The sequence below is a fragment of the Toxotes jaculatrix genome, chromosome 9 (genome assembly GCF_017976425.1).
Source record: "Toxotes jaculatrix isolate fToxJac2 chromosome 9, fToxJac2.pri, whole genome shotgun sequence".
Classification (NCBI taxonomy): domain Eukaryota; kingdom Metazoa; phylum Chordata; class Actinopteri; family Toxotidae; genus Toxotes; species Toxotes jaculatrix.
The window spans coordinates 19923715-19936634 of NC_054402.1; the positions used below are offsets into that span (position 1 = coordinate 19923715).

The 12920-nt window shown below is 41.2% G+C and overlaps 1 protein-coding gene across 6 annotated transcripts in view; it reads left to right on the forward strand.

The window, feature by feature from the left end:
* Positions 1-12920, forward strand: part of LOC121186893 (rap1 GTPase-activating protein 2-like) — a 68446-nt gene that overhangs the window by 49666 nt on the left and 5860 nt on the right. For 3 of the 6 annotated variants that reach the window (XM_041045778.1, XM_041045777.1, XM_041045779.1), the window contains 13 exons: positions 2103-2138; positions 5711-5743; positions 6012-6233; positions 6349-6452; positions 7402-7480; positions 7966-8019; positions 8823-8906; positions 9043-9143; positions 9703-9832; positions 10192-10347; positions 10678-10749; positions 11863-11949; positions 12078-12218. In XM_041045778.1, coding sequence (XP_040901712.1) covers positions 2103-2138; positions 5711-5743; positions 6012-6233; positions 6349-6452; positions 7402-7480; positions 7966-8019; positions 8823-8906; positions 9043-9143; positions 9703-9832; positions 10192-10347; positions 10678-10749; positions 11863-11949; positions 12078-12218 — 1299 coding nt within the window. Of the gene's footprint in view, positions 1-1101; positions 1146-1870; positions 1896-2102; positions 2139-5710; positions 5744-6011; positions 6234-6348; positions 6453-7401; positions 7481-7965; positions 8020-8822; positions 8907-9042; positions 9144-9702; positions 9833-10191; positions 10348-10677; positions 10750-11862; positions 11950-12077; positions 12219-12704; positions 12856-12920 lie in introns of those variants that run through there. The other 3 variants (XM_041045783.1, XM_041045780.1, XM_041045782.1) reach the window with 3 other exon arrangements.

A 12920-nucleotide genomic window follows, 5' to 3' on the forward strand; every position in this document is an offset into this window, starting at 1 on the left:
GAGATAAGAGATGCTGATGTTGTTGCTGGGTGAGAGAGAGAGAGAGAGAGAGAGAGAGAGAGAGAGAGAGAGAGAGAGAGAGAGAGACTTAGAGAAAAAAACGTAAAGTGATAGAGAGCAGGAGAGAGGATCAAAGACAGAAATGGGATGGTAAAGAAAGAAGAAACTGTTAGAAGGTGAAGAGAGAAGAGGAATGAGGTGCTAAGATAGAAGAGACAAAGTGCAAGGATAGAAAAGTGTCAAATGAACATCATGCTTTAGATTGACTGCCAAGCAAAAAAGACAGATAGGTGTCTCTTGTCCTTGCCACTGTCTGGTCACTGTAGGGGATATAGCTGATGATTGAACACACTGTCAGCAGTACAGGAGCCCACTCAGACACTGCCAGGACCAGCTGCATCAGGGTGTCTTTTAAACTGTCTACAGTCTGTGAGGATGTTATACAATACTATAATCAAAGAAGGAAAAAAGCTAAGGCAGCATAAGCCTCTTTCTAGGAAAACATCATCTTTATGCTTCTTGCCCTCAAAAATGGATGATGTGACCAGACACACACTTGTTCATATCTTATCTGTGGCTCTGGTTAGTTTGTGTTAATATATTCTCCATTTCTCTGCATGTTTTGTCACTACACGAACCACTAACCATTATACACACACACACACACACACACACACACACACACACACACACACACACACACACACACACACACACACACACACACACACACCATGCCAACATGTGCAGTTTGGCTGCCAAAGCTGCTATCTAACAGATATAGACAGCTGTGCTTATTGTTGGTCTGGCAGTCTGATGTTGACTCTGCAGGTCCAGCCACAGCACTGTATCAGTTTACAACACCTTTAACTGGTTAATATTAACTCTCTGCTAAAACTCTGTGTGAGTGTGTATGTTTGCGTGTGTGCAGTTCTGTCTGCAGTGGGAGTGGTAATTAGAGATTTATAGATTTTCACCAAAGCGCAGGCAACCAGTGTAGAGAAGAACAGTTTTTATTACAGCAGTGCTGTCAAAATGTAGTCGTTTAGAGTTTTTTACTGCTAGAATACAGTCATTCAAAAGACTGTAAAACTCCAGTTAAACACCTTTCCAGACTTCCCAGGTTAAAGAGCTACGGTTTATTGGTAAGGCATTTATTTTCCGGTTCCTCTTGCTTTGTTTTTTATGGTGCTATACTGAGTTTGCCAGCATGATGCATTTATAAGTGTAATAGTGCAAGTTATTGTGTGGTATTAGCTGGCAAATTCACTTCAAGTAGGTCAGAGTTGATTTTTTTTATCTGACAAAGTGGGTCCTTTATTTTTTTTTTTCTTCTGTTAAACTGTGTACTGTACAGTAGCAATTTAAAGAGGAAGCATCAGTTGTAGATTTTGTACCAGAAATACTTTTGTGAATTTCTCCTTTTTAACCAGACTTTGTTTTTGTTTTGTTTTTTTTTTAATGTAAGTTTAATTTGGTGACAGGAATTGACATCTCCCATGTGTGAGTGAGCACATGCATGACACACTTACAGCTTAAGCTTCCCTGCTCACATTGCGTTTGCAAATTATACATCCGCCAAAATTGGAGCACAAAGACACAAAGCATGTAGGCCATTATCACCCTCACAGCTTGTTTATGTGACAAGGTGGAAGCCTGGGGGACGAGGATGTGTGAATGCATTCAAGGACACATGTGTCTGAGTGAGCGTGTGTTTATGCGTGAGTATGTTTCTTTCTGAGGAAGTGGTTGCTTATCAGTGTGTGCTCATGTGGGTGTGTGCCCCTGCTGAGAAAGGCCCTGCCCTGCCCTCTTGACACAGCTAAGTTTATACTGTGGAGGAGCGTTGTACACAGGCAACAAGATCTACTGCTGTCAACACCAATGTTACCAATGTAGGACCTTTAAATTCCAACATTTGGGGTTTGTATTGTGTGTGAAAACACTTGTATAAGGTGTAAATTAAAGGGTCATAACTGATGTGTTGTACGGACTAAATGTGTGTTTTGTGTCAGTAGATTCTGATGCTTTAAAAGTCAAAGTTTAGCAATGTTACACCTTCTTCTTACACGTTTAAAAATTTTCCTCTGTCTCTGTTCCAGTCTGCAGAGTTCTTCGATATGCTGGAGAGGATGCAGGTATGAAAGTCTCATACTTTATACATATTTTTATTACCTGTGAATCCTGCCTCTTACTCCACTGTAACCCTTGTATCACCTCCTTATTTCACCATCTCTATTTCCTCCTTTCTTCTCCCGCTCTTTGACTAATGGAACCGTTGAGCAGTAATTGCATATTTGTAGTGTAGCAGCATGTTCGTGCCGTCAGGAGATTATTACACTGGGTGAGACTTCGAAAGGAACATGGACATACTGAAAGATGGTGCATGTCCTCTCTCGTTTTCTCCAAACAAAACCAGATACAACATGCAGGATACAAGGATGAAAAAGACACTGATGATTCAATCAGCTGGGTTCAGTGTGTGTTGTTCAGATTGGCTTATGGGCATGCTGGGGCCAGAGAAGAATAGTTCTGGAAATAACTGGACTGGCGTAACTATTTTCTTCTTCTCAGTATGGAATACATCGATTTTTTTTATTCCTTCCATCCAAGGTCTGTTTCTCTCTGTATGTGACCACTTTGTGCCCTCCACGGGCCCCTAAGGGTACAGGCTTTGAGTAGTGTCAACACAGATGGGGATGTAAAAAGGGAGAGGAGGAGGAGGAGGAAAAAAACTGGGAAATGAAAGGCACAGAAAAAGAAAGAGGGAATGGGTAGTAAACAGAGGACACATAGAGGGAGAGGTGCACTTTTTGCAGATTCTTTGAGGGGAATAATGGTTCATGGTTTATGATGAGATTTCCAAAGAGTGTAAAGTGGGAAGTCTGGGCACTCTGCACGTTTATAAGTTAAGTATAGAATGAGCTTTACATTGACACAGTAAATCAGATTTGCTTTACATAGATACAATAGTCCAGCAGGTCTGAAGTGAGGAGTCACTGAAAGAAAAGCGTTAGGTGAAGTTAGTGGTAACACTTTACCTTGAGTACACCTATTTACCATTTAAAGGCTTACACAAACATTTAATTAATGATTTGTAACATACTATAATGTAGCTGTAAGCAGATGTAAGGGAATGTATTTGTTAACAACTCATCTTGTGAGGACCCATTGCTGGATGCTGGTATATAGACAGAAAATGAATGACAATATAATAAAACACAGTTGTTATGAAAATATGGCTTCATAGGAGAAGCTGTAATTGTTGACAAAAGTTGCATAAGAACACATTAAACTGTTATAAACTGTTCATAAAATGTTTGCATATTGCTTATAAATGCTAAATAGGAGAATTAACATATTACCAAGTTAGTTTTGTGCAGCAGCCTGTGAACACAACACATTATACTCCTCAAAAAAGACAACAGCAAAACATCTCATTTCAAGTGATAATTTTCTTGAAACGATGAGTATTCTGATATTCTATGCTTTTTATTGTCAACAAATTCCATGAAAAGACCAAACCCACAATGAACTGATCCTACTAACAAGTATTACCTGTTCTGCAGTTAGTTTTGAGACCATCCCACACAAAGCACTCTGCTGCTGTAAATACTTACTAGAGCACCAAATGTATATTAATCCACTGGTGAAAATAGTCCCCAAGAAATGCAACTGTTTTCCCCCATTTGAGGAATGTTTTCTAAAAACTACAGCGCCAAGCTGTTTTAGGAAATGACAAATGAAAATATATATGAAAGCCATTTTAAACACACTGTTGATTTTGGTCTTTATATGAGATTTGGTGACAACATAAAAAATGGAATAAGGCCTGCCTCATCCTTTAATAGTGAATAATGATTTCCCCTAAATGACAGAAGACTGAAAGGAAAAGAGAAGGCTAGCGCAGCTAGAGGTGGGGAGAATTACAGGCTGACTGAGGACATCAGTAGAGTTATTTGGGAAGTGTGACTTGTGGATGGCAGCCAGTCAATGCAGCCTGGTGATCAAAGAGTCTCACGTACACACACACACATACACACACTGAAACTGGGCACCTCATCCATCTTTTCTGAACCTCAGCTTGCATCGACCTTCTCTCTTGAGCTCTGCCACCTATTTGGAACTGAGTGTTTAAAAGTTTGCTTCGGCACTGTAATCTGGATGGTGCTGATGAAGGTCAACTTTTTGATCTCCGTCTTTTGTTTCCCTATTTTCTTTCTCCGCCTCTCCCTCCTCCCTTTGACGTTCTGCCCTCTTCATCTTTGTCTCTCTGTCTATGACTGAAAATTGAAGCCTCTTAGGAGCGTCTTTGTGATCAGTCTGGCATTGTGGACAATGACTCCCCTGTGACTGTAACAGCTGCTCCATCAATATGCACTCAGCCACACACACACACCACTACAGACAAGACTGTGTGTATATATGTGTGTATATGTGGGCCCATTAGTCTGTGCTTCAAATGAATGCTGTCTGATTCTTGGTCTGATTGTTGACACTAGAAGTGATGGTTCTGGTGTGTATGCTCATCTTAGTTCAGTTTATTTCCTCACTCCTGTGCTCAGTCATGTAGATGAGCTGTTCCATTGGGCCTGCACCCATAATTGTCCGATTTAATCTGTGTCTACCAGATTGGCTTTTCATATCTGCATATGTACATATAGGAAATACTGCAGAAGTGTGTGTCAGTGCTGCTGTATCCCAGCAAATGGTAATGACAAATGAGGACAGGAACATGTCTGGAAGCTGGATTCGGAGAGAGAGAGGATGACTAAGTGTCTGCATTACCTGTGTGTGTGTGTGTGTGTGTTTGTGTGTGTGTAGGAAAGTACATTAGTATGTATGACTCATTCAGTTGTCATCTGGCAGTGGAGACAATGAGATCTGAAAACCAAAAATGCCATGTTCTAGGACTTTTTCAGTGCAAAAAACACTTTTTGATCCTTGTGCTTTTCTGTCCTCATGCTGCATATGGACACTAATAAGGTCCCTAAAGCTGAAGAGACCAAAAAATGGAAGGTGTGACCAGACACACACTTGTTCATATCTTGCCTGTGGATCTCATTAGTTTGTGTTATTATGTCCTCCATTTCTCTGCATGTTTTCCTCCATCACTGCTTCATCATGCCTCCTGATTTGCTCTGTCGTTCTTGCCTCATCCCTCTGCTTATGATGGATTCTGAACGCCTCTGTGAGCACTTTTCACTTTTTCTCAGGCAATTTAAAGTAAGAAATCGATAACCTCCTGATCTGATTGATTATAAACTGAATGAACTCCAACCATCAATTGATCCTCTCTGGCCTGCCAGTATCCTGACTCCTGCTGCTACAGAATATAAATGACTGGCTGTCCGTAACACTGTGGTCTCAGTGGTGCGGATGGGCCTCAGCAGTATTTAGAGGTCATACACCGGATCTGTGCTACACCAGCAGACTGCCAAACGACTACGGGCTCATAACTGCTCTTAACCCCAGGGGCTAGTGAATCCAAACAGCTCTGACATCATCAATGGGTGACACACCCTCATTGACGTTTGCTGATGACTCGGCATTTCAGGCTGTTGCATCATCACCTGAGAGTTGTGTTTCTCTTTTGTTCCTGTGTTTGTGACTGTGCTTGCAGCTACATCACTGTGGTGAAAGTGAGTGAAGTTTGCCTATGTTAAAATTAGCCTTTAAACTGTGTCTTTGTGTGTCCTCTGTTTTACAGGATGACTATATTCCCTACCCACGGATAGAAGATGTGAGTCATGTCTCATTGACAACACACTCATAACACACATTTACAGCCTTCTCATGTGTAACCATCAGCAAAGAGTGTGTCCAACTATAGATAAAGCCTTAAATTCCTTTGCATTTTTTATGAATATTACCTTCTGTCTCTTATTACTTCATGATTATCAAACTGGCCTTATGAAGATGTAGTTCAGAGGATATTTGCTTGTCTCAGAGCTCTTATATTTTATGACATTTTGGCTTTTGTCTGCCTCCTTTCGGCCCTCCTGCCCAAGGTCCTGGAGAAGGGTGGGCCATACCCCCAGGTAATCCTGCCCCAGTTTGGGGGTTACTGGATTGAGGATGTGGAGGCACCGGCAGGGACCCCTTCCTCCTCAGAGTCTAGTTTCTGTGAGGAGGAAGACCGAGAAGAGGGCATGAGCCCTGGTGGGGGGCACAGCTACCGCCTGGAGTGTAACAGCACAGCCCGCGCCTACCGTAAACACTTCTTAGGCAAGGTTAGTATGAGTGAACTGATGTCAGTGTCACTGTCCATTTACCAGGGGAAAACTGTGATTGTGTTTGATCTAAAATCGCCCTCTCATGCCTTCTTTTCTACTCTCATACATCCAGGAACACATGAACTACTACTGCACTGGCAGCAGCATAGGCAACCTCATCATGTCTCTGAAACACGAGGAGGCTGAGGGACAGGAGTTCTTACGCATCATGCTCAGGTACAATGGAAGAAACTCACTATCTGTCAAACTGTAAAGCATGCCAAACAAGACTGATAACACATCAACACTACATCTTTAGTCTTGACTTTCACCCCTTTTTGTACAATCCATGTTTCTCCAGTCCCTTAAAGTCTGTCTTTAATATGCTCTCCTGCTCTGCTGGTTTGATGTTTAAACCAAAGTATTTGACAAACTTGACTGACTTGGCTGTGGCCCTACATGAAAAGTTAAGTGATTTCATCCAATTTTATGCCAATCCATCCAACAGTTGTCGAGACATTGCAGTCAAAGCCCCAAATATGAAATTCACAGTAGCATTAGAGGTAATGTAAGCAAATACTGAAATCAGGAGGATTAATACTCTGGGGACCACGAATGTCTACATAAAATTTCATACCAATCCATGTGAAAGTTGGTGAGATATGTACTTCAATCTCAATTAAAGTGGTGAACCCACTAAGCCACAAACCAATAGACTGATGATTCCAGACCGACATGGCTATAGAAATAATAATAAAGCAGGCCTTCCTAGATAATGCCTCAGTATTCTGTTTGCTGCAGCCCTGTATGCTGTTCGTTGTGATTAACTCTGAACAGATTTGCAGTGCTGTGGTGGAAAGCCTTCCTGCCATTATCACAATTGGTGACATTTTCATTAACAGGTGACAAAAACAGTGAAGTAATGCAATTTTTTTGCTGAGCCATTGTGGGCACCGCAGAGGGGATGGTAGCCAGGTGATGGCTGATCTCCTCTTTGACAGCTGACAGTGATAATGTTTGTAATATTACCAGTATCACTACACTTGGTATTAATCAGACTGACAACCTGTTTCTTTTTTTTTCTGTTGAGACTTGCTGAGACTAAATTCATCATGATCATAGCTTATATAAACTTAAGCATCACCTAGACTATTAAAAGCTACAAAATCTCTGAATCCTGTTATAGGTCAAGGACCAAAACAGTTCATGACAGGATCTCTTTAGCAGGCATCAACCAGCTGCCCAGTGTACCTCAGATTGCCAAGGTAAGATACAGCTTACAAGTACATGAAATATATAATATATATTTCGATGAACTTTCTACCCTTTCCATGTTCACATAACGATATCAAAACATAATGGCAGCTCTAAGTGCTAGACATATGGAGGCTGGCTCACTCTGAACTGAAAGAGGGAGTTGGAGGAAGAAGGGGTATCTTTTCTTTATTAACCTTTCCAGCGCATAAAAACACAATCCAACAAAAGACCAAACATCACAGTAAATCAATGAAGCTTAGGTAAGAGGACAAACAGATCAAAACAAATCACTGCACATAGAAGTAGAAAATGAAAGTACAAAAAATGAACCAATAAGGTGGTTATTGGTTTATTTTTTGTACTTTCATTTGCTACTTCTATGGAAAGTTTCCCACAGCAGGTATACAGTGGTTTCCAGTGTGTATATAATGAGATTTCTCTCATATGACAGCAGTCAAATATAACAAGTCTCTTTTTTTTTTTTTTGTTTCAGCTTCTGTGTGATGACGCCACAGGGCTGAAGTTCAACCCAGTCCTGTACCCTCGGGTGAGTTTATAGCTAAACCCCGACCCTGTGACTTCATCATAACCACTCAGACGTCAACTCATCTAATCAGCTATATATTTATGCAATCAAGATGACACGAGTTACCTTTTCCTCTCTCTGTCTGCTTCTGTTAAGAGACAAAGGGACGCTGTAGACTTGAAAGTGCAAATGCTAATTCACTAATATCTGTTACAACTTCATAGTAACCTTCATCAAGGCCTGAGGCATTTTTTTCCAAACATTAACCGATGCAGTGTTCCCATAAATTACATTTTTTGTCATCATTGCACACCAACAACATCTTCATTAACTTTTAAGCCTCCTATGACTCTGGATCAGATTAAATAGCACACAACGTTATGACATTTTACCCGTCATATGCCCCCTACCTTTCTAACATCTGCGCTGTTCACTAAGTGCATCATTCAAAAACGTTTGATGATACATGGCGGCAAAAACTTCCTAAAATGGATACGATGGATCTGTTTCTCCTCCTGCGAGCCCGGTGGAGGAGTGTGATGGAGCATGCTTTCAGCCTGTGCCTCGGGGAAGGAAAAAAACCATCTGTGTCTCAGTCTGCAAGAGGCAACGACAGGATCACTGCCCTCGCTGGGGGCCGTGACAGTTTGTCACATGTCAGCCTTACGTAACAAGGGCCCAACAACCCTGCCCTGGAGACATTTTGGAGAAGAGGAAAACATGTTTTCCTAACTACTACAGCAAACAGAAAGTGTGAAACAAGTTGAAATAAATAAGTAACTATAGGGAGTAAGTAAGAGGTGACTGTTTTTGTTTATGTACAGGGATCCCATTTGATAGTGGCTTATGACGAACATGAGGTGAACAACACCTTCAAATTTGGAGTCATCTACCAGAAGTTTGGGCAGGTGAGAGATTTTAATGAGCATGTCAGCAAATACCAATTTACCTCACATACTCCATCTGATCTCATGCGCTGTTTTATCTCTTGTACCTTTTCCTCTGTTTTCTGTCCTCCACCATTTTCATGTCACATCCCCTCAGACATCAGAGGAAGAGTTGTTTGGGAACAATGAGGAGACACCAGCTTTCAAGGAGTTTCTCAGTATTCTGGGCGACAATATTGAACTTCAGGACTTTAAAGGGTAAGAGTAGGAGTAGAATGCGATTAAATAGGAGAAATAAAGCGGAGTAAAGTGCTATAAAAATTGGAAAAAAAGGAGGCAGGATTCAGTGATTTAAAAAAGATGAAGACCTAAAGAAAAAGGATGCACAAGGCTGAAAAGCAGGAAGCCATTAGAGAGCATTACAACAGAGCAGAATAGCAGTGTTTAATTACTGTAACTTTGGAGCAATTTGTCCTGCTGTTTCGGCCTCAGCATGCAATCGAGATAAACTGCTTAGAGAAACAGATCCTAGAAAAGAAAGTGCCACACGGTCAGGTAATCAGAGCTTTGTATACTGTATTTATTGTCTTGCAGGCTTTTTTCTATTGTGTTACACTTGTTACTTTTGATGTTAGGGAGGCTTTAAATTGTAGCTGGCACAAGCTACACAACTCCTTTGGGTGGCACTGGAGCTAGCTGAGAGCACAATGTTATGAAACTGACACATAACATACATTTAATAAAATCCTATTTATCCTTATTACTGAAAGCTGGAAACCACACAGAGAACATGACATGTGTTTTGATATTGTGACAGGTTCCGGGGTGGGCTGGATGTGTCCCATGGACAGACAGGGTCTGAATCTGTCTTCACTGTCTTCAGACAGAGAGAGATTATGTTCCATGTGTCAACCAAGCTTCCCTTCACTGAGGGAGATGTCCAGCAGGTATAAGACTTTAATACTGGATTTATTACTGTTATACTGAAGGCACAATGGGTTTAGCTGCTTTGGCTCAAACATATCAATATTTAACTGGTAAGATACAGTTATTGACAACGTGTTATGCTAAATTGCCATTATGTAAGCTGTGGCTAAATGTTAAACCAATTGTTTGCAAGTTATTTGATGTGAAGCCACTAAAGTGCCAGCTAGAAACAACTAAATCCCTTTTGCGCTCAATGGCTTATGTGTCATAGAAGACTCATAAAGTATGCTCCTGTTTTAATACTGCTCTCTGAGCTACACAACCACAAAACAAAATCTTTGCACCAACTAATAAATCTTTTTTTCCACCACCTCCACAGCTCCAGAGGAAAAGGCACATAGGAAATGATATTGTGGCCGCAGTCTTCCAGGAAGAGCCCACACCGTTTGTTCCAGACATAATTGCGTCCAACTTCCTGCATGCTTATGTGCTGGTGCAGGCTGAGAACCCGTGTACAGATCACACAACATACAAGGTACAAACCAGGCCAGTGTGAGGAAGTATAACAGAGCTTCTGCAGCAGGGTTCTTTCTAACAACTGTGAATGAGAAAACCAAACAAGCTGTAAAGATTGTTTGAAACTGCCAGTGGTCCCTGTCACCTGGGTACTGAGCAGAAAACAAAGTCCACATTTGAATAACTAGATAAAAAAAAAAAAAGACACAACAAAGTTTGTGATGAATCCCTCATCACTGGCAATGACAATGTGTTCTCAGGTTTCCCTCTGACTTTGTTTCATCCTTTCAGCTTGAACCCTGAAATAAACACTGTTAATGTGTGATTGTTATTTATTTGATGTGAACAGGTGTCTGTTACAGCGAGGGAGGATGTTCCTCCTTTTGGACCCCCTCTCCCAAACCCAGCGGTCTTCAAGAAGGTGAGGGACTCAAAAAAGATCAACTCATAAAAAAATGTTTCACTTCAACACCAGTGACTTGTGACTTCACTTGGACTTATGCCTTATGAATTGGTATCCTCACCAAGCAACAGCAGAATCAATCCAACAGCAGCCAGTCACACATAGGAAAGGAAAGATGGTGCCTCAGATTCTCATTTTGACCATGTTGCAGAAGTGGTCTGCACTTATACTCGTAAAGCAAGTACTTTACTGAGAATTACTTTGAGATACTTGTACTTTATTTGAGTATTTTCATTTTATCCTACTTTATACTTCATATGTTGAGCTTATAAGATAAGCCTTAAGTGTTAAAGGTTAAACCATTAGTTTACCATTAGGCTTGTGACACTTAACAGCAAGAGAAACATCTACTTGGAGCCTCTTCTCACATATGAGATGTTAGCAGTTGTTTGGATCAACTGGACAAAACCAGTTAACTGTATCTAAAGTGGTTAAATTAGTTCCACCTTGAGCAGCAACAACAATAAAATCCTGCTTATTCTTTTATGCATCAGTAGTAATAATCCAATAAAATCATAAATAATAATCTATACGGTATAGGGTTCATTTTTCTACAGGGCAATTACTTTTACTTTGGACATTTTATATTTTGCTGCTACTAAGTCTGATCTGAGTGCCTCTTCCACCACTGCTTGTAGGTATTTAAAACTTACTCATCTAAAGCAAATAAAAGAGTTTACCATTTTGGTGCACGTTAAAATAATTTAACTCTCCAGTTCACCTTGCATTTGTACATCACCAAGAATGAGTTAAATAATTCCAGATCTTTGCCAAAAAAGGCGAAATTGCTTTGGAGAAAAAATCTGACTCAAAGACTCAAGTGAGGATTCAGTTACTTACTGAGGTATAATTTGCAGTATATTAGGACAAAAAAGAGGGGATTTGAGGCAGATGGGAATTTAAATCAGTGAGGCTGATCAGACACAGTGTGCTGCAAAATGGTAATCTGTGTGGTGCTGATAAAGGTCACCTTTTCCTCTCCTCATCACTGCCCCCCACACCCCACTCCTCTGGTCTGTCATCTAACTCTACCTCTTTCCTCTTTCTTTCTCTCCTATTCTCTATCACCAGGGTCCCGAGTTTCGAGACTTCCTGCTGACAAAGCTGATCAATGCTGAAAACGCCTGCTACAAATCCGACAAATTTGCCAAACTAGAGGTGATGCACACTCACTCTAAACACCACAGCATGTCTTCACCCTCAGTTCAGCTTCATCCATAATCATCACCATAATCGCCATCCCGATGATGACCCAGGAGAGTTTCATGTGTGTGAATTGATTCCAGGGGAGAACGCGAGCTGCACTGCTGGACAACCTCCACGATGAGCTGCACAGACAGAGCCAGGCCACGCTGGGTCTGGGCCAGGCAGGAGAGGAGGACAAGCTGGAGAACGGGGGACACGGGGGTCTGCTGGAGTCCTTCAAGGTGAACATGAACCTGAACAAAAGCACAAGTGACAAAGTGTGATCTCTTCTCAGCCCTGTGGGGTTCGTTTAATCACAGTTGTCACAGCAAGCAAGAGTGTGAACTTTTCTCACTTGTAGTTCAGCTAAATGTCACAGGTCTGCAAGATTTAACGTGCTAAACCACAGGTATCGCCGTTGTTGCTGCTCTTCTCTGTATTATGTCTCTTATGCTCTGAGTGTGAGAGGGCATTTAGACGTGGGGTTTGTGTGTGCGTGCGTATGTGCAAATACTGCTGTGGACATATATGTGTGACATCATTCTTTCCTTCCGTTTTCTCTCCTTTGCCGTCTTACTCTTTCGTTCTCATCTCTCAATGTCCGTTCACGCTCCTACAACTGAAAACCAACTGACGTTAATAGGATCATTACAATGTGCATTTTGGTCTGTGTGTGTGAGAGAGAAACGAATGTGTGAATGACAGTTTGACTCTCTTACTCTTCACAGGATTTCTGGACATCCACTGTGCACTTTCTGCACTCAGTCCCAGGGGGCGCTGTTCTCATTACTTTTATGGCAGTTACTGTGTATAACCTGTCTGCTTTACTGTAAATTCAATGGAGGATCGCCATCTGATCAATAAACAGTTATTTTGTGATTTATTTTACAATGTTTCTTTGAGTTCATACTGTCAGAGAAATTTAAAAAGACAAAACTTGTTAA